The sequence below is a fragment of the Melozone crissalis genome, unplaced genomic scaffold (genome assembly GCF_028551555.1).
Source record: "Melozone crissalis strain CALT ecotype California unplaced genomic scaffold, PUWL_Pcris_2 ptg000139l_1, whole genome shotgun sequence".
In the NCBI taxonomy this organism is placed as follows: Eukaryota; Metazoa; Chordata; class Aves; order Passeriformes; family Passerellidae; genus Melozone; species Melozone crissalis.
Window position 1 is genome coordinate 1,436,945 of NW_026535912.1, and position 21,771 is coordinate 1,458,715.

The 21,771-nt window shown below is 49.3% G+C and overlaps 1 protein-coding gene across 1 annotated transcript in view; it reads left to right on the forward strand.

The window, feature by feature from the left end:
- Positions 1 to 377: 377 nt before the first annotated feature.
- Positions 378 to 21,771, forward strand: part of LOC128948596 (olfactory receptor 14J1-like) — a 62,829-nt gene continuing 41,435 nt past the window's right edge. Inside the window, exons 1-3 of the mRNA XM_054293368.1 lie at positions 378 to 459; positions 2,540 to 2,731; positions 6,798 to 6,853. Coding sequence (XP_054149343.1) covers positions 430 to 459; positions 2,540 to 2,731; positions 6,798 to 6,853 — 278 coding nt within the window. The 5' untranslated portion in view covers positions 378 to 429. The remainder of the gene's footprint in view (positions 460 to 2,539; positions 2,732 to 6,797; positions 6,854 to 21,771) is intronic.

Below are 21,771 nucleotides of genomic sequence, written 5' to 3' on the forward strand. Positions count from 1 at the left end.
CTCTGTACAATGCTCATAAGATGAAATCTGCAAGTTGAAGCTTGTAGGCCCTCTGCAGTTATATAGTGGCACTGGGGTGGTTCCTCAATTGCAACACGAAATTCTGAGGTATCAATTCATCAGCTGTTTTTATTGTGGTGGGATCTGAAAATTTGGGTCAGCAGAGCCCTATATTGCCAGGGGGAGCTGTCTGTGAGCCTGACACAGAATCCAGCACTCAGACTAATCTTTTCTTGAGTATGGTAGCTTTTTTCATTCCTTTCCTCCTGCCCTTAGCCATTGCTAGAATGTCACAGTGAAAATAGAATTGAGGCCGTTTTTCACTCATTACATGTTCTTGTTTGTTTTGTTTCTTCTGCAAGGCTGGGCAAGGTTGATCTCGATGCAAATTCATTCACATCTGAGGAGCTTAAAAAGGCCTTGGCTAAAATGAAGGAAAGTGAGAAGGCAGAAAGGAAGGTGAGTTTCCCATTTCTAAAGCAATGCACATTGCAGGGATCTGAAAACACCCTGTTACACTCTGCTGAAACACAATGGTTAAAATGATTGCTTGGAAAACACTGTGCAAACTAATTTTGTGGTGAATATGGACCTGAAATACCTTTATTAACCTGTTAGTGATATTGTTCCCTGACTTTTCTGTACGACTCGAAGATTCTGTGAGTGGTTTGGGTTGGATAGGACCTTAAAGCTGATCCAGTCCCACCCCTGCCATGGGCAGGGACACCTTCCACTATCTCAGGTTTCTCCAAGCGCCATTCAAGCTGGCCTTCGACATTTCCAGGGATCCAGGGGCAGCCACAGCTGCTCTGAACAATGTAATTTATCTGTTTCACTGCAGCTCAATTCACAAAAATGTCTGCAGACCCCAAAGGGAACTGGATTGCAGCTGACGGTATTTACAGAGGGTATTTCCCTTTACTCTCCTTGCTTTGGCTTTCCAACCTTGTGCTCTGGATAGCAAAACCCAAGTGGCCATGGTGAAGCAGGGGCTGACGTTTCCTTACACAAGCTCCAAGTTGTCCATTTAGTTACAAAACAACCCACAACCCGAAGTAAATAGGTGGGAAGATGTGTGACTCATCAGGTACATCAGAGCCTCTTTCCCTTCTCCCCCTCAGCAGTATTTCTTTAACCCTCGCTCCTCCTGATGCCTTGGTCTTGGCTCACTCAAACAAAAACTGAAAGAGGAGTCAAGGCTCTAAAGTTCTGGCGTCACAGAAAGGCTTTTTCTTCCCTTATGTGGCAGCACGGCATGATTTCATTTGCTGGAGATCATTTCCATAGCAGCATTGCTGATTGATTGCAGGGCTGCTGAAAAGGGCTGCTGGAAATGAGGATCATTGAAATGCAAAAATTAGTGATACTCTATTAGGTGAAAATAAGCCATATTTTAAAACCCCCTGTTAGAATAGCTTTTGTCCCAGCAACTGGGCTAAAAGCAGCTACATCTAATGGACCTAAAGTATTCCATTTGCAGTCACTCCTGCAGAGAGCAAATCCATCCCTGAAGGCTCAGTGTCAGAGGAAATGGAGTTACACCGAGCCTCTCTGTGCTCTGGCAGAGGCAGCTCGGGGAGGGATGGGTTGGGTGTGGTACCTCTGGTAATTTATCATTCCATTGACACAGCTTTCACCTCCATTGCTCACTTGTTTTTCCTCCAGCCCTCTCTGATCCCTCATGGGGAGCAGGACAGTGCAAACCCTCCAGCTGAGGCTCACTCTGCATACAAAGACATCTTGGCATTTGTGACAAATGCCTTCCAAAAGGGGCTTTCTGCCTTTCTCCTGTCCTTGGGGCAGCCCAGCTCCAGCATGTCTGTTCAGGGCAGCCCTTGGGGTGCTGTTACTGCGAGGGAGATGAGCTCAGGACAGGCTGTGTGCTGGCCAAGTCCCATGGCACAGCACGTCAGCTGCCCCCAGCTTATCACTGCTCCTTCTGCCTCCCTTTCTGACAGCTTCTGTCCTCACACCTCTCCCTAGGAGATAGACCCTTCCAGGAATTTGCTCAACACTTGGAAAGGCAAAAGCATCTTTGTCTGTGTCTGAGAACTCGTTGGAGTCACTGGGCACTTTGGGCTGGATGGGACCTCTGGAGCTCTCCAGCCTCATGTCCAGTTCCAGAGAGGTTCAGCTGTAAGATCAGGGAGGTGCCTCAGGGCTTTTTGCAGCCAGGTTTTGAGAAGATCCACTTGCAGTCAAGCAGAGAACAGCAGTACTGCTGCCTGTGGGCTTGATGTTGAATTGGATGGAAATGGGATGTAGAAATAGTGCACAAATGCTGTAGAGATGTAGAAGTGGTGCACAGAGCTCTACTGTTCACTCATATTGTGGGTATATCACAGCTAACTGGGTTCCTGGGCTTCTCAGAAGGAACCTGCCCCTGCACTTCTGATGTAGAGCAATAAATCCATTGGCACAGACAGCCAGGTTCCCTTTGTGAATTTTGGGGCTGGCATTCCTTTCTGTGTCTGTCTTGTCTCTCTTCATCTCCTATCTTGTTATCTCACATCTGGTTTTTCCTCCTTTTGTTTCCAAGGCCCGAGAGGAAGAGGTGAGGAAGAAGTTCCGGCCCATAGAGCAGCTGAAGGAGGAGTTTGAAAAGCTGAACATGAAGATAGAAACAGATTATGAAATTATGGTTAAATTAATCAGCAAATTCAACAGCTCTGCCTCCACGCTGGATGAGAAAGTCGCGGCGCTTTATGATCTCGAATATTATGTTCACCAGGTAACAAGAATGCCTCAGTAACTACCTTGTAAAATCCAGGGGATACGGTGTCATAAACGGGGCTTTATTTTTCTTATCAGTATCAGGTAATACAAATTGCTTAATTACCATAATCCTGGGACAATAACAGACAGCAGAGGACTAGTGCAGGCTTATTTTATATCCAGGTTGGAATTAATCATCGCTTGTGCCAGGAGCCAGCAGTATCCTGGTGGTTGCCTGATTTGTTGTCTGTTCTCAGGCTGGTTTTCTTGTCCTCTCTTTTTCCTTTTTTATCTCTTTAATGTTACAAAATGGGGTTTTAGCTGCCATTTTTGGGTAAGTAGAGTGGTGGTTGCTCAGAAAATAATTATTTTCTCTCTGCTTCCATGGAAAGCTGCCGTGGTTGATGGTAGGTGCCTTTATATCAGTTCACAGAGAACGTCTTTGTACCAGGAAAGGTGACAGTCACCCCAAACCCCCTATTTTGTCTTGGTGTGAGTAAGCAGTGGCAAGCAGAGCCTCGCTGTGCTAATTAGCTCTGTGTGAGGGTGAACATATTTCCTGGCATCTCGCTTCCTTGGGTTTGTGCTCACACTTTTCCCCCCTCTCTCTGATCTCTCTTGCTCTGCTTTCAGCTCACACATTCCTACCTCCCCTTGGATGCATCTGCAGGCACAGAGCTCTGCTGCCCTGGGCTTGGTGCCTGCCTTGGTGCCACCCCTGGGAGGGTGTCTGGGCATCCAGCCTCTGCTCTGCCGTGTGGGAAGGGACTTGGCTTCTCCCTCCCCAGTGACTGGGGAGAGTCTGGAGTGCACTGGGAGAGTTTCCAATGGCACTTTGTCATTTCAGAGGGTGAATAGGACAACTCTTGGGAGGTGCCAGTGCAAGCCCTTTCACTGGAACAGCACTTGTTGAACCAAATGTGGTATTTGGAGGCAGGTAGCTGAAGTGTTGCTGCTGTGAGAGAGAGAGTCCATGTGCCAGCTGATACAAGTGTTATTTCCAGGGCTCTTTGTCTTGAATTTCCACTCTGAATTGTCATTGTGGGCATGCAGAGGCTTCCTTGCTGTTTGTTCTCCCTGCTTTTGTGTCACTGACGGCATCTCTGTGACTCAGAGAATAACTGTGAACAATGGGCACCCAAAGAGCTTCATATTTGTACTCAGGGCTAATCTTGCCTGATTAAGGGTGCCAGAGCATCAGGCCATTGTGCTAAAAAGCAACCCCCAAATGCCCTGGCATGCCTTGAATTCCAGCATAGCGATCTGGACTATTCCAGCAGAAAATCCCTGCAGCACAGGATGGGGCAAACAATTTCAGAATGGCAGAGGAGCAGGGACTGGAGCATCAAAGGGAAACACATGCAGCATCAAAGGGGTCAGAGAGGAGGAATGGCAGGAGGCTGGCAGGAGCACAGGGGCTCCTTTGTGCGCCGATCACAGCGCTGCTCTGTGCCCGCGCTGTCGGGGCAGATGGCTGGGCAGCACCTTCTCGTCAGGCAGGAAGCTGATAAGAAATGTGACTTGTCTCTAAGCCAGCATGGCTTTTCCTCCTCTTTCTTCTTCCAGTCAGTTGAATGCGTCCAGAGCATTATCTCTGCTTGGGACTGACTTTAGCAGCAGTGGCTTAATGTAATTACTGAGCAGCAGCCAAAGGACACTGGTGCCGCATAACTCTGGAAGGGCTGAACTGCCAGGACTTCTCTGCAGTGAGTCACAGCCCTGCTGTGGGAGCAGGGGATCCTTGCAGATGTGGGTGGCCAAGGACTTGTGTAGGGCCACTTTGCAAGTCCCACCTTCCCCAGCCTCCATCAGAGCAGTACCATGCCATGCCGTGGCTTTTCAGAACTGTTCAGCTCCCGGCCATCCTGCTGCTGTCTCCGGGACACGGGATGCCCTGTGGAGTGGAAAATGCCATGCCCTGGAGGGCGTGCAAGCAAAGGCTGCTCCCTGCTCTGTGCCGTGGTCACCCTGGAGCAGTGGGTGCGGGGCAGCTCGTGCCTCGGAGCGTGCCGTGGGAGCCATGGCTGGTGCCCAGCCCGGGGAGATGCTCTCTCCTGCCTTTGAGGAGTCAGCCCAAGGGCTCTGCCTTTGCTCAGCTTTTGGTTGCCAGCTCTGCTTTGCTTCTCCTCAGCCACGATTCAGCTTGGCATGTTTGGGAGCCCGTCTTGGAGATGGAGTAGGAAGGTTTGGCTTGCTGGGTTATGTGTAACGCATAAAACCCAAACGCCAATGTGAAGAGGGCAGAGCATAACTCATAAACAGCATTCACGGTGCTTGCACAGCAGTGTGTGGAGCCAAGACCCGTTCTCAGGCATTGCAGGCTCTTTCTCTCAATTATTTACTCTGCTTATCTTCCCCTCTCCTCTGCTCTGACATGCTACACCATCTCTCTCTGCTAATTTCCTCTCCATCGTGTGCAGTTGACATGCTGCTTTCCCTCGCTCTTGTTTTCTAACATTTTCTCTCTCACCTTCCCTCCCTATTTTCTTTCTCCTCCAATTCAAACCTGCTCCCTGAATAACTGCTGTCATATTTGCTCTTCTCCCATCCCTCCCCTCACCTGCTTTGCCCGTGTACTTTACTCAAGAGCTCTTTTGATCTTTGGTTTTTCTTCTGTGCTGATTTCAGTGGACTGAAGTGAGGTAGAAGCTGCTGCCTTGCAGCATCCACTGCTCCCCAGAGAGCTTAATACCTTCAAGTTGTTAAGTTTGGGGATTTTGTTAGTTTTAGAACTGGAGCTCTCACAACAGACTCTGGTTAAAAAAGATAAACACATCTTCAGAATAAGCTTTACAGCACAACAGCACACTTTACATTCTGCTGTTGTGGTGTCTCACTGACGCTGGGGCAGCACAAAGGACTCTGGTGCTGCTGAGGTTACAGCAGGGGATGGTTTTACCACTCCAGCTGCTGGATGCAAATTCCTGCCTGTCCATATATTCCCTCTCATGCAGAAGTCAATGTCTGATTCCAGCACTAAACCAGTTTTTACAGAGGCTGAGTAATAAAAGGACCCACTGGCAGCTGAAACTGGGCTGCTGCATAGATTTCTTTGTAGATAAAGATGGGTCTGCAGAAAAGTGAGAGCTCTGGCAGGCCTAGTTTATAGGGACAGTTAAATGAACAGCATCTGAAAGGATACAAAAGCTGCTGCAAATCCTGAATCAGCCCCAGCAGACCTGCAGAGAGCAGCTTGGTGGGTATTGTCCCACTGGGGAGCAGAGATGAGCTGGAGCTCCCCAGGTCCTGCTTTGGTTGGTAACGACAGACCTGTAGGACACAAAGCTTCTTCTTCTCCTGGGTACCTGAAATATCTGACTTAGGGCCAATTTTGATGAAGGCACATGGTTGAGATACATATAACACTGAGCATGAAATCATTGACTAGAAGAGGGTCCCACATGCCCTGCATGGCTTGTGGTCCTGTTCCACCTCATCAGGGGGTCGGCTTGCCCTGCTGATAACTCATTTTTATATTCTGTTTCCATCAGCCAATGATTGCTGTTGTGTCCCTGTCTTTCAGAGAGATATGTCGAATTTCTAAACCTGATTTTTCTGTGCAGGCAGAAACTGATTTTTCTGTGCAGGCAGTTCTGAGCATTCATCAGATCCTCTTTTAAACTGAAAAAAAAAAAAAATCATTGAATACCAAAATGCATTGATTTGACTTTGGACTGAATTTTGTACTTGAAGTAGTTTGTGCTGTTTCTCTAAATTTTGTCTGTGAGCACTCAGAGCCTTTTCTGATCTCCTCTCCAAGAGCAGATGCCCACTGGGACTGTGCCTGGCTAGCCCCTGATCCACTTAGAGCCAGAGGCTGATGAATTCCCACTAATGTGCAAACTTTTCCCTACTGGCAGTTAATCCATTATTGTTTGCTTAGAAAAGTCATTGTGGGGCTGCTCCCTGGGGAAGCTCCTGGATGACCCCTCCAAGCTGACTGGCTTTTTCCTTCCTTGTCCATGGGAAGTTGGAGATGGAACTCATGGAGAACTCCCAGAACTGCCAGAATGCTGTGGGTGTGAAGGGAGGTGTTCTCCAGGGGCTGGGGCTTTGTGCTGATGGAAGCTGCTCTCTCCCAGGTGGACAATGCCAAGGATTTCCTGTCCATGGGTGGGCTCCGGCTGGTGATCGAGGGGCTGAACAGCAGCGAGGCCTCGCTGAAGGAACACACTGCCTTTGTCCTGGGAGCTGCCCTGTCCAGGTGAGACCTGCCCTCACCTGGGCTCTGTGCCTCTCTCCACCTCCCTTGGTTTATTTCTGATAGCAGAGACCAAAAGCTGTGTTGTGACACACCACAAAACTGTCTTGTCCCCTTCCTCGCCCTTGCAACATGTTTCCCCTTCTCCTCAGTGTGTCCTTATCTTGCTCATTGGACACATCCAGAAGTAATGTGGTGTCAAATCTATGATTGTTTCTTGGTTTCCCTGGGCTCCCTGTTTCTACAAAGTCCAAGGAAGGAATAATTCTCCTTCTGTCCCACTGACAGCTCTCTCTGGGGGAAGATGTAACAGAGGGTACAGTTACAAGCACCCCAGTGAGCACCTTTGTCCTTCCTCATCCTTGCTCCTGGGCTGCCTCAGGATGGCAAGGGGCTGATTTGAGCAGCTCCCATGGTCTTTAGAGAGAGATTTGGGCCCCATGAACACGTGCCTCTGACATCAAAGGCATGTTGATTAGATGTGGGGTCAGGAATAAGGGTCAGCAGCCAGAATCCAGAGGAGACTGACCTGCAGAATGTTTGAGGTTCAGGGGAAGGAGCCTGCTCTTCCTTATGCTGGGGCATCCTGTGTAGTGCTGGCTGCAGGAGGTATCCTGTGGGCTCCATGGGTTTTCCTGGTGCCCCTTTTCTGATTTATGGGTTTTGGGGCTTTGCAGGGGATGTGTTGCTCATTCAGTGGTGCAGAGGCTTTAGAAATGCATTGGATGGATTCAAATTCAGGATCAGAAGTGCAGAGTGAAAATTGAAGGTCAGGACTGTTTTATCTGCATATTTCTACACCTAAAAATACAGTCACCTTCTCCAGCATCATAAATTATTTATGGCCTAGTCTAACACATGGTGCATGCACAGACCTGCATTTACTTGGCAATCTCATATGCAATGCAGTTGGCCCTCAGCGTGTGTGTAGTGATGGGCCTCGTGGACAGGAGCAGGTACCCAGATTTATACCAGGGAAGGATCCAGCTTCTAGTCTGAAACAGAGCCTGATTTAGGGATGACAGGAAGATACATGAGAAACAAAACCTGCTCTTCATATTCTGGTGTATCTTTGTCTCTGAAACAATACCAGAGTGGTTTGCTCAGGTTCTTTATGTAGACTCTTTCTGCATACAGAGAAGATCATGCAGAGGATCTGGAAACATTTGCAGGTAACTTATGAAATGACAGGGGCTGCTAAAGAGCTTCTTTCCAGATGTACCTGCCATGACATGGCCAGGACTCCAAAAATTCATTGTCTCATGGTACCTGACAGTGTAGCAGTGGCCACGAGAGTCACACTTTTGTGTAGTGTTTCTTACTCAAGTGCAAAAATCTTCTTTGGAGAGAGCCTCTCATCTGATTTGACAACATTAAACTGCTGCTTTGCAAACTTGTGGACCTTTTTTCTTTGAAGGACATTCTGGCAGATGGTAATTTGGAGTGGTTTGGATGATACATGGTCTGAGAGCTCTGCTCCAAAATGTGAGGGATATTATGCCTTGGTTTGAGTTTGCTTTTTCTCCCCTTGCTGTGCTTAAGCTTTCTCAGTAGACACCTACATGCCAACTTGTCTGCTGTGTGCTCGCTTGTTTAATTCGTTTGTTCATACATTTTCTCAGCTTACTCCATGCTCTAGTTAAACTGTTGGGGGAATTTCAGGTACTTTACACAGCATTTTGTGTTTTTCTGAGGGCTTGTTTTTTATTTCCTTCCCTCATGGTTGTTCCTGAGAGCCTTAGAGAGGTGGTAGGGCTTTCCAGTAAATTCCCAGAGGTGTCACAGCTCGCTGGGCTGCAGGGACGTGATCTGCTCTGTGCTTGTGTGCCTGGGGCTGGTGTCAGATCCTCTGCTGGATGCTGAGCCTGGGAAGAGGCAATGGTCTGCTGCTCACCAAATGGGTCTGTGGCCACCTCCCAGGTCTCTTCAGCCAGGCTGGCTCAGGCCAGTGGTTTCAAGCCAGGCAAACATTCCCAGAGGGAAATCTGGGCATGATGAGAGCAGCTCCAGAGCCTGGCACAGGAGGTCAGTAACTCCTGGCACAGCTCAGTCTGGAAGAGGGAGTTTGGCCTTGTCTGTAGACAAGTGTTTAACACAGGAGGAAACCACTGGACACAGAGTGATTCCAGACATGCCTGGGACACATCCAGAACTTTTCAGCTCTCAGAAATACCCAGATCTTCTCCAGATTTGCACTGTCCTTAACTCTGCTCAGGTAGTCAAGCAGGTAAGGGATGGAACAAACAGCTGCAGCCCCCAGGTCCTGCCTGCACATGGCCCTGCCAGGACCTGGCTCAAAGCTCTGGCTGTGCTGGAAGCCCATTGGAACAAAAAGGTTTTCCAGGGGATCAGCATCTTGAGCCAACAGGCCAGGGAGCAGGCCAAGACTTGGATCAGCAAAGGCAGCAGGAGGAGAAGGCACAACAGGGCCAGGTCAGGATTTCCCCTTCCTGGTATTATCGCTCCTATTTATTTGGCTTAAAGCAGACTTGAAAAGCAGCCATAGCACAGCATGACTGGGACCTCGGGGCACAGGGTCCCAGGTCCAGCTGCCAGGGTCTGACCTCCTGGCATCCATCTGCTTCTGGGAGCCTCTGCCATAGGAGAGGCAGATATCTTCACTTGACAAGGAGGAAATCAAGGTTTCATCTCATGTTTCTCTTATATGTCCTTCACTTCAGGCATTTGGGTTTTAATTGCTGAGTCTGTGACCAAATCAAACATCATTCCATCTGGTGGAGTTCTCTGAGCAGTGCCCTTATTGCAAGTCTAAAACCTCATCACACTCTTACTGTTTTTAAGCCTTTAACAAAATGTTTTTCCATTCAGCAGTTTGCAAAAGTAAACTTCATTTGAACAATCCTCAAGTGCTCTGATTGCAAATAAAAGTTAAATGCACTAACAAAAATAATTGCTAGGCATGTGGGGTTGTGCATTTAGGTATCCATAATTCACTAACAGTATATGCCAATACACAGCATTATCTGGATTTCCAGTGATTGCATTAGCATAAAAGCATGTTAGAATTTATCCTGTGGTACTAACATTTAAATATATATAAGTATGAAATATTAAGATCCAGCATTTTGGAGGCAAGTGAAACTACTGTCTGTAAAATGTTCCTGCATATTTTGAAGGTACACTCCAGTATCTTCGCATGACAATCAGCATTCGCACCATTGGGTCCAAACATTACAAAAATGTCAATGTTTTATGCAAAGAGGAGCTATATTAAGCTAAAAAAGCTTGCTGATGAGAGAAGTGTCTTCTGATGTTCTCTGAGCTATTTACAGGCAGCATCTCCCTTTGTTCGTGGCACAGCCAGGCCTCTGTGCAATCTGTATCTCCATGTTTCACAAGAGTGGAAATGTTAGCCAGAAAGGATTATGTGTGCGATTAAAACCTCCATTTTTGAAAATTTTACCTACAGGAAACGTTTTTCCACACCAATAATTTGAACATTTTAGTATTTTGTAATAAAAGGATTTTTGTAATCTGTTTAGAAGGGGAATAATAATTTATGTTGAATGACTTCTTGAAGCTTTATCCCAAACGCTCCCTGTGTACTTAGGGATGAGTTGGAGGTGAGGATGGAGAGAAGTTAAGCTGTAGGACCTTCAAGGCAAAGGGAAGCAGTTTGTATTTCATGGGGACAAGGCAGAAGGCTCAGAAGGTGAGATTTTGGCCTGGCCAGAGTGGGGAACTGGGAGGACAGCCACTTGTGCAGCTGCAGTGAGAGACTCATGGCATTTTGGCCAGACCTTCCAAAGCCCACCCTGTGGGGTGGCCAGGGACAAGGATGTCCCACTGATGGTCCAAGCTGACATCTACCATGTGTCCTAGAAGGGCACAGGACAGTCCCAGCACAGCCTCTGCCCACAAGCCCAGCACTGCTGGGCTCTCAATGTTCCCTTTTGGCCCTGAGTGCTAAAATAATGTCACAGGGCTTGGTAAAGGCTTGGGAGTAAACCCATCACTGGTGAGAATTGAAGCGTGATCCTGTAGCCACACACAAGAGTTTTCCATGGATTGTCTTAGCTGTTTCCCAGAGATTAAACCCCTTAAGGGATGATCATGTGCATCCTGAATACCCCATTTACTATTATTTGTATCACCAACTGTGAGGCTCGTTCAGAGCTTGCCCCACTCTGGTAAAGCCAAGAGAGGCACAAAACATGTGCTTACTTCTCCAGAGAAACCTCAGAGAAGCTCCTAGAGTGATGGGCTCTGATTCCTGCTGTTGTGCCGGGGTGTCCAACAGAGCTCAGCATCATGGGGTCCACCTGGTTTTGCTTCTGCTTTTCCATTGTTTTTTCTGAGGGAAGAGGGATGTGGCAATGCTGTCTCCTTGCTCCGTCCAGCAGTCCCCTGGTGGTGCCCATTTTCCCAGAGCACAAGACTTCCCTGCTCTGTTGGAGAAGCAGCAGCCCCTCCAGGATGCCTCTGACAAGAGGAAAGAGCTTCCACCAGATTTAAGGGGTTTGAGTTAGGTCCAGCTGTGCACTGAAACTGGTTGGTGCTTGCTTAAATAACACAGAGGCCCAAGCAATAAACCCAGGAAAAGTAAAATTAAAGACCTTGCTTCAATGCTGTCTTGTAAGGACATAAGAATTTCTGTGCAGAGAAATAAATCTGATTAGCTTAACAACCACTGTCCCTACCCATTTATTTCCAATCCATCTTCATCCCTTCCTCCTCCAGCTTTTCCTTTTACATCCTGCAGTATTTGCCCATCTCTTTATCCACTTTCCCTGATTTTTTCAGTGCCCCTGTTTGCCCACACCATGTGTTTGCCATCTCTCAGTTGCAGTATTTACAGCTCCACTCTTTGACTGCTTATAATTTCTTGCTTTGTAGATTTTCTCCTCATTTTCATTCTAACTCCTGACTTGTGTGAAGTTATCAGCCTCACTGCATTAAATTTCAAATTAATTTGATTGGGTCACCTCAATTTTTTTTCTGTAATGATAATGAACTCAACCTATTTAGCCTTTTCCCATTATGAATAACCTTAACAAAAACTGCAGTGCAGTATAAATGGGTGTTTCATCATTGTGGTTAATTACACAGAAGAATAAATCCCTAAACATTTTGCAGCCTCTGAAATCTAGGAAGGAAGTGTAATTAACAATTAGAGAGTAAACTGCTATCCTTGCGCTCTCAGGAAGACAAGGAGGGAAAAGTCTAGAATCCTAGGTTTGCTCCTGGGTTTTTAGGGAGAAATATTTGGGGCAATGCTGATGCCTGGGAGTGGCAGGGGGTGGGGGCAGGCCCTTGTCTTGTGCCAGGTGTGTTTTCCCAGGTGCTTGTGGCTGCTGGAGAGGGAATGGACACCTTGGCCTCAGCTGAGGGACTGGGCTTAGGCTGAGGACATTGTCCTTTCTGTAAAACAGGGGAATTCTGCAGTGAGTTCTCTGACTTGGGCTGGTGCTGTGAGAGGACACAGAGGTCAATCAGTGTCACAACATGTATTCCTCTGGCTCTTCAGCCACTATTCATTCATCCTTCTTGTTCTCTACAATTCCCTGGCAGGAGGGTGGAGCCAGGCAGGGGTCAGTCTCTTCCCTCAAGTAACAAGCAGTAGGACATGAGAAAACAGCCTCAGGTTCTGCCAGGGGAGGTTTAGATTAGGGAAATTTTTTTTCACTGAAAGGGTTGTGAAGTACTGGAGCAGCCCTGGAGGGGTTGAAAAGCTGCACAGATTTGGCACTTAGGGACACAGCTTAGCAGTGAACACGGTGGTGTGAGATTAATGGTTGGCCTTGATGATCTTGGATGTCTTTTCCAGCCTAAATGATTTTGTGATCCTGTGTTTTCTGTTTATCCTTTTTACTACAGCCTGTACACTCTGCTAATGCCTTCACAGGCTTCAGAGATTTTCCTCCCTAACCACCTACATTATTTTCCTGACCTGCTGTGACTTTCCCAGGTCTTGGCATGTTCTCTGCATCCCCTCCGAGCAATAGGTGTAGAGCACTCACCAAGAGGAGGCACCTGCATTTGCTCTTTGCTATGGAAGGGTGCAGATCCCATCTCTGCCTCTGTAGGTCCTGCTGCCTGCACCCTCCTAGCTCTTTCTGATGGTGGCTTTTGTTGGATTTCATTGCCAACTGGCAGAACTGGGCTGTCAGAGGGATGTTGGGGGGCTGCCGATTCCTCTTGTAGCCTCTCTTCTGGATTTAGCCATATTTTCTTTCCCATTCCTCTCCTTGTGCTGAGGGAGAGGGCAGCAGATCTTTCACAGGAGGCAAAATAACACAAACCAGCAACTGCAGGCTCCCATGGCATCCAAGAACAGCCCTTGGCTGTCCTGACTGAAGAGGGATCAACTTCTTTTCCAGACTGGCATCTTCCAGCCTATCTGTTCTCTTAATACAGTGCTTTGATAAGTTTTCTCTCATCTGTCTATTCATGTGCTTAAAGATTCCTTGAAACAGGTGATTATTCATCCATGCAGACAGCTCCTCAGGCCTTCCACCAGACTGCTGCCAACCTCAGCTGCTTTGAGGCTCTCCAGGTGTTTGCACGGGATGATGAGAGAAAACAACAACTTACTGGAAATTATCTCTTTCTGAAGAAACTCCTCATCACTGTTAACTACTTGCTCTTTGCTCAGGTGCTGACATTCTGTGTCTTCTGAGCTGGGTTTTGATGCCCCTTTGTTTTAGCTAATCTTTTTTTCTGCTTGAAAGGAGATGTCCAGCAGAGGCCCTCAGAGCAGCCTGGCATGTTTTGGGAGGGGATGACTCCCTGGCAGCCGTGCAGCCCTCTGGGCCCTGATGCTCAGGGCAGCTGTCTGTGGCCACCTGATGTCCCAGGGGAGCTGGGCCCGTGGCAGCCCCTCCCTGAGGGCAGCTGTGTCCCCACATGGGCTGGAGGAATGCTCTCACAGCCGCTCCCCACTGAGGCTCAGCCCCTCAGTGCCACTGCAGGAGCCCTGAATAGATTTGAAAACTAATTTGCTGCTCAGAGTATCAATAGATGTACGTCACTTGTCCTTTCTGCTGCATTTAATGAGTTTCCAAGGTACTGCAGCCAGTTCCAGAAGGCTGCCATCAAAGGATCTTGGCTTCCATCAGAATCCTCGTGCCCCTCAGCGCTCTGCACTTCTCACATCTCACATGTCTCTTATGAATTCAACGCAGAGCACATCGTATAATTTCTTGCAAACATCCTTTCCAGACTGTCTCTCCTTTTTTCCTGAATGCCTTGAACACAGGGCATGAGAGAGAGGAAGGGCTCTTCCTGCAGTGAGGTGGTGTTAGCTGGAGCCCAGGCGAAATGTGGGTCATGCTAAACGTCCTGTCACTGCTGCTGCCCACGGTCATGACTCCCTCAGTTATTCCCTCCTGGGGCTCACCATAACTGTTCCCTTGTGTTAATCATCCTGAAGCTGGCTTTGGGCATCCCAGCCTCAGCTGTCACCATGTGGGACAACACCTCCATGTGGGTGAGGAGGGTGCTGCCAGACTGACAGCCAGGGGACAATGGGCACAGCCCTGCAGTGGCAGTTCCAAGGGACAGATCATTAATCCGTAGCTGCATCTGCTGAGATCAATAATTAGGCTGTTGTTTTGTAAAACCCCCCAGATCCACATGGGAATTGCCTTATTGAAGTGGACATGCAGGCCTGGCTGGCTGGAAAGGCCCTGTGGGGGGATTGCAGAGGAAGGAACACAAAACCCAGGTGCCAACAGTGTGCTGACATGTAAAGGAGGTTTCCTGAAGCCTTTAGCAGCTTAAACCTGCCATACGATGAACCACAAGGGTTCTTGGGTTTTATCTATTTCTGTCACTGCAACAGGGAGGATTGGAGAGGGTTCCTGGGTGCTGGGCCATGCCTGGATGCTGCTGCCAGCATCCCTCTGCTCAGGGCTGCACATGGGAGCCTGTGTGAGCTCCTCTGCATGTTCCTCCTTTCCTTCTGGAAGCAGGTTGTGTTATATTTCCATACATACTTTGTCATAAAAGCCCCTAAATATGATTTTTGTTTGTTTGCATATCTTGCAATGAGCAGGAACTCACCTTAGTTGTTTTCCAAATTAATACCCCGCTGGTTTTACTTAACAAGGTGTTTTTTCCAAGCTGAGAACAGTAACGACTCTGAGATTTCTTTTTAAAAAATGCATTTTCTTCTCAGGTACTTCATATTGAAATCTGTCTTAATTTCAGTTCAGCTAGTGTGTGAAAACACACGGTGTGGCAATATTAGTCCCTGAAGGAATAAAGACAGATGGAGCCCAAAATGGAATTGGCTTTATGATTAATTGAAACCTTCAAGAGTGCAGTGGAATCAGGGCTTGGTCCTGGCCTGGCAGCACCTGGGGATCAATTCAGCAGGCATGAAGAGCTCAGGGGGAGACACACAGCTGTCCCCTGGCAGAGCCAGCCCCGAGCTGTCCCCTCCTGGTGGGACCTGTGGCTGGAGGAGGGCAGGGTGGCCCAGGTGTGGGCTGGGGGCAGGGAGGGATGGTGGTGTGTCGGGGTCCTTGTGTGGATGATGCGCTTGGGTAATGAGCTGCTGTTCCTGCCTCGAGCCTCCCGTGGCTGGGCACGATGGCTCCCGTGTCCAGGGAGCTCAGCAGGGAGCAGGGGAGTGTTGTGAGGCACACTCCAAAAAACTCAGCAATGTGGAGCAATGGGGATTTGAGCTCTGCTCTGGGTTCCTGCTCCATGTGTGACCTGCACATTTTCCTCAGGTTTCCCATCCTTGCCTGTGAGAGGGAAAGGAATAATGAAGAAACACCATGTGGTGTTATGTGTGGTGGCTTTAGCATTAGTGGATATTTCTGAGGTTTGTAGCCACTGACATTTACAGCATTTTCTGCTGGATAGGAGGAGAAAAAGGTGCTGCAGAAAGGAGAGTTCTCCATCATGTTTTGGGAGCCAGGCCTCCCTGGCTTTACTGCTCATGGTGGTGCTTTCATGGTCAGCAGGTCCTGAGCAGCTCTTGAGCTGGGGAGATGCAGCAAGTGAAGGCAAAGTTGCTTTGCAAGGGCAAATTCTGGAGCTATGTCTGCACTTCTTTTTGGAAATGGCATGAAGGGGATGGTCAAGGGCAGTGGTGGCAGCCCCAGGGGGTTCCCAGTTTCCCACCTGGTGCTCACTTCTGGTCTGGCCTCTGTGCACAGGCTGTGCTGCCATGGCCCACGTGCCAAAGAGAGGCCTGTGGGTGCCTCCCCCTGAGGCAGCCGAATGGGGCTGAGTGTTGGCAATAATTTAAGGAAGGATTTGGTGTGGGAAGTTGAAATTGGCTGTGGAGATGATGGTTTAAAGTGTGGACGTGGCTGGGGGCCCACAGCTATGTGTGCTCAGCAGGTGTGTGTGCACTGAACTGGTCTTGCTGGGCAAACTGGATAACAAATAGCATCCATGGGGCCATCAGCTGGGAACAAGGTACAGAGGGCATCTCCCAAATGCAGCCAGGACAGTGTTTTAACAGGCACCAGCACCCCTTCCTGTGATGCAGTAGCAGCCCTCCCAGTTAAGAAGGTGATTGAGACCTTGCTAATTGTCCTGATGAGTGGAAATGAGCTAGAAATGAGCTGATCCTGCAGATCTGTGGGGAGCTGAGCCAACTCCTGGGACATCATACCCAGCACCTCACCAAATATGCAGTGTTTGCTCACTCCAACAAGTGCAGTTTGATTTTTGTTACCCCTGAGCCCCCTAGGGTGGCAGCAGGTTTGCTGAGGTAGGTTTTGTACAGGGAGGAAGGCTCTGTAGCTGAGCTCTCTCTGCAGGAGCTGGCCAGAAGTTGTGGAGAGACACTATGAGGCTGCTGTGGATTTTCTTTTCTTTCCCTGGGGACTCTGGGGATTGCAGATCGGCGGATTGTGGATTAGCGGATCAGGAATTAGAAATGCCTTTTTCATTCTTATGTTACGCACGAATGAACTGACAAATTTAATTTCTTTAAATCCAGCTATTTCAGCTGGAATTGGCAAAGTCGTCTTCTGTCTCTTCTGGTACCCTGAGAATGGCTGAATCCTGATCTCCCTGAGGTCACATCATCCACATTCACTTCTTTGTCTTTAGCCTGTAGCTGTTCCAGAAGTGCAGAGCGCTCTCCAGGAAGGGCCCATCCCTCATGTGTGGTTGCAGTGTCCAGGTGCTGCCAGGGGCTGCGGCTCTCTGCAGCCACATCTGCCTGTGCCAGTGCAAGGAGGGGAGCTCAGCCCCAGGGAGGGAGAGGGGCTGGCACCAGTCTGGGGGCTCCAGCTTGGCTGTCTGAGCCCACTGGTAGCAGCTCAGGTGTCTCTACCAGGCAGACACCCTGTCCAACCCCGTGGCTCTGCTGAGTGCCTCCATGGCACAGCACAGAGTGTTTGTCCAGCTCCAGGTGTGAGGTGTGCTTGGCTTACATCTGGAGTCAGACTATCCTGAGCTGAAGGGACCCACCAGGATCACCCCATCCAGCCCCTGTCCCTGCCCAGACCCCCCAGCAGTGCCCCCTGTGCATCCCTGGTGCCCAAAGGCTCCTGGAGCTCTGGCAGCCTCGGGGCCGTGCCCATTCCCTGGGCAGCCTGGGCAGTGCCAGCACCCTCTGGGGCAGAACCTTTCCCTGGTGTCCATCCCAAAGCTCTCCTGCAGCCGTTCCCTCCTTCCCTGAGCTCTGCCCTGGGCTCCTCTCTGCAGCTGAACCAGCCCAGTGCCCTCAGCCCTCCTCGGGTGGCCCCTGCAGAGCCTTCCCCAGCCCGGCCTCTCCTTTGGGCATCTGGAACAGCTTCAGGGCTCTGATGTTGTGGCACCCAAAACTGTCTCAGAACTCAAGGTGAGGCCACTCCAGTGCAGAATAGAGCAGGACAATCCCTTCCCTTGCCTGTGTGGCAATGCTGGGCCTGATGCCTCCAAAAAAGATGAAAGAAAAATCTAATAGATTTTGTTTGCCCTTGGGCTCATTCCTGTGAAGGAAGCTGAGATCTTCCCCTGCTCTTTTGCATCCGTCTGTGGGGAGAGTCCTGTTCCTTGGGCAGCCCCTCCGCTGTCACAGGCTGGGATTTGGGTGCTGCTGGTGGCTGTGCAGGCTGCAGTGGGCTCCATGAGCCTCTCCAGGGCTGAGGCAGCACCTCCCTACCCAAGCCCTGTGCCAGGGACAGCAGAGAGCACAAAAAGGCATTTCTGTCGCTCAAAGCCTAACGGCCTGCGCTGTGGGACCCCATCAGCAGCGGAAGAGCAGATCCATCATTACCCAGAGCTTTCAATGAGCACTAAACAAAACGGCCCTGGCTCTCCAGAGCAGGCTTTATTCCTACATTCTGTGATGCTGAAAGTGGGTCTGCAAGCGGCCGCCTCACCACGAGCCCCAGCAGAGCCGTGGGCCGGCGGCAGAGCCGCTCCCGCTGCGGGCAGGAGCACAGCCCGGCCATCCCTCACTGCCCCACTGACGGACGGCTCTGGGGCTGTGCCGATAATATCTTGATTAACAATTAGCATGATGGAACCGGGAAATACATCTTGTTCCTCCCCCCAAGCCGACAGGTGAGGATGGATATATGTTGCCTGGTTGATTGCTGTGCCTTGTTAGAGCCTATTTAGGGTTGATTGAAAAGCAGAGGCTTTGTGTGAGGAGGGACCTTTAATCTCCTGGCAGAGCCAAGTGTGTTTCCCATCAGGAAGCGTTCCTTCTCTGCTGCTTATCTCTAACCCCCGCTTTAAACCTGAGCCTGGCAGAGACCAAAAGAAAGACAGGATCAAAACAAAAATAATTGGGATCGCTGGCTTCCGTGGGCAGTCTGAACCTGTTATTCCTACTTATCAGCTAGTTATTCCTATATAACTCTTGCAAGAGACAATTCAGCAGTTGCAGCATCTCCTTGATGAAAAGGACTCCAATAAAATAACCATGGCAACAGTTGCTGAGGGCTGGCATGGTGAGGGACGGAGATGTGCTCTCCAAAGGACTCTGGGCCCAACTGCCCTGGCAAATAGCCCTGCTGAGCACCAGGAGGTGATGTATGGACAGCTCTGTTGTCCTGGTGGGGTCCCAGATGTGCTGGGCATGCAGGCTGCCACAGTGCACCCAGTTACAAGTCACATTTGTTAACTACGGGTGTCTTCCCCTCCACATGGGAGGGGAGCTTGTAACCTGAAAGCTGAGGGGGAATCATGAGGACGCTCAATCAGAAAGGAAGGGCCAAGGAGGGGAGCTCAGGGAGGGACACCACATGTGATCCCAAAGCCAAAGAGGATTTCCCAGGGTTTGGATGCTCTGGGAAAGGCTGTGTCTCTCTGCTGTTGGTGCTAGAGACTGGTATCGATAATAAACACTTGGCATGTCTAATTTCAGAGCAACTTCTTTTTAAACACATGCTGAGACTGTGTTTGATGCTCTACAGGAGGGGTGACAGAGGCCATGTGGCGTTGCACGTGGGGAAGTTTGGGCATTTGCCTTGAAGAGTTGGCCCTTGGTGCATGGAGGAGCCAGCAGAGCCTGGACTGAGCCTGGAGAGTTTGTGCCAAGAGTCCTTCACCCCTGGCTCATCTCCCCACCATCCCACCCAGGGGTCCTCTAGGGATCACTGTTAGGACCACCCATGTGCTACTGCTCCCCAAATGCTCTGGTCATAATCTTGGCTGGGGAGCAGCTTATCTTCTGGGATGAAGGCCTCTCAAGTAGCTTTGTGGGCATGGTGGTGTTTTTGTTAGGCACTATCCTCTCATTGTTGTCTTCCTTAACTGGACATTTATAAGCCTGAGAAGTAAAAGAAGGAACATTCACCAGAAGAACAGAGAAGCCTGCTGAAAAGCAGCATTTGTACAGATTTCTAGAAAAGGGCAGTAAATACTCCACCTCTGCTTCATAATAATAATAGACTAAGTATCTCTAAAAATATTAAATAACATGGGCCTATTTGGAATAGTCAACATCCTTATCAGCCTGCTGCCATCTCTGCAAACAAGTTTTGCTGGAGATTTTGGGCATGATTTTCAATGGCTCAGAGCAGCTGTAGCTTCTTTGACTTCAGTGAAAAGTCTGAGTGCTTGGCACGGTGGCAAACCAAGCCTCTTCCTTTCTGCTTCAAACTGGGGCTTGATTCTAAGTGAGATGAATTTTCTCCTCCTGATAATTCTGTGCATCTGAAGTGATTACAGCTCCACGTGAGTGCTCTTTTAGGAGATTTCAATGCAGCGTTTTCTTCCGTCTTAAAAAGGTTCCTTCAAGCCTTATGATGCTGGAGAAGGGGAGGAAAAAATAAATCCTGGTGGAAGCCGTTACATCTTCCTATGCAGATGAGAGATTAAAATTTGTATTTTTATAAAACACTCACAGGGGCTAAATTGGAAAAGTTCTGTTGAGGCGAGCGGGTTTTAGCTGGCGGGAACGTGCTGCTAAATTCTTATCTGCCGATGGGGAGGCAGAGCAGGGAGTGGTATTATTTGGAGTTCTTAGAGAGTGAGCTTTAATGTTTGCTTAACTTCACTAAAAATAGACGCCACCCTCTTTTCCTAATAGGCGGCATTTGTCACACTTGATTCATTTCCTCTCCCAAACTGAGCTCCTTCATGAATATTCATCTCTACTCCCCAGGAATCTGCCTGTCCTCACAAGTTGTACTCGCGACCGTGCCGTAACAATGCGAGTCAGGCTTCCAGGGCTCCCGAGTACCTGGCCCGATGCAGCAAAACGCGCTGGTATCAACAGCTCCCATTGATTCCTGCTCCTCTCGGAGCCGTGATTGCTCGTTATCCCTCTCGATGAGACCCTTAACAAGGCTCCCGTTCCTGTTGTCATAGCAGCACCGCATCGCCTGGTGTAGCAAAGTCTCCGTGGCTGCTAATTGTATGATGGGAGGATCAGTTTGGCAGTTTTTCTAGTGGGGATTAGGCCAAAAGGTCCCTTCTGAACTGTGATGAATGGGGCTTCCTTCAGAAGAAACTGCAACTTGGTAGTTAGAGGGGATTTCTGACGAGGGAAGCTTTCCACAGCAGAGAGGGAGAGCAGTCCTCACAGAGCTCTTCCATTCATGCTCTGCCACTGCTTAAAGCAGGAGGAAGCCAACCAGAAATGCCAAAGGAGGATGTAAAACGGCTGATTCCCTAGTAAGGAAGTCTGTCAGTGCCTCAGACCTTCTAATCTTGTCCAGAGCATGTGGAAGGTGCCTGCTACTGTCATTTGCTGCTGGAGTGGGAAAAATCTACTCGTGCTGGGAGCAGGGATCAGCTCTGGTGCCATTGCTCGGCACCACCAAGGAGATTTTCAGCCACGTGCTAGAAGAGTTGCTCTGAAGAGTTGCTAGAAGAGAAGGAGTTGCTCTGGCATTGTGGGTGAGAAATGTGCATAGCAAAAGGAATGATCTCATCACACCTTTGCCCCTGCAAGTCCAGGAGCGCTGCATGGCAGCCACGGTTGGTTAAAGAGGGCACAAGAGACAGAGGGATGTTTGCTGCTTGACCCTGAGGAGTGATTTATGAGCCAGGATGCTCTTGTTAACTGGCAGGGCCTGTGCAAGGCTCAGCATCCCTATCCTGGTGTGGAACAGCAGCACGGGGTTTGCTGTGGCTGTGCCATCCCCAGGGATGGTGGCTCATCTGCGGGCTTGCTGCTGGCTCAGCAGGAGGCAGGAAGGGCTGCAAAGGATTCACTGCTCCCACGTGCCAGGGGAAGGGGGATCAGCTGTGCCTGCTCCCAGGGCCCTGCTCTTGGAATGCAGAGGGCAGATTTGTCCCCTGTGCCTCTCACTGGGTTTATTCCACAGTGCTGAAATGTAGCCAGGGTAATCCGTGACCTCAGCGTGGGCATGAATAGTGTTTTTAGAGAATGAAAAGAGAAAAAATAAATCCTCACCCACCTCAATCTCTCTCCCCAAGTTAAAAACTCCCCTGGCCAAACCTTGCAAATGAGTTTTTGTTGT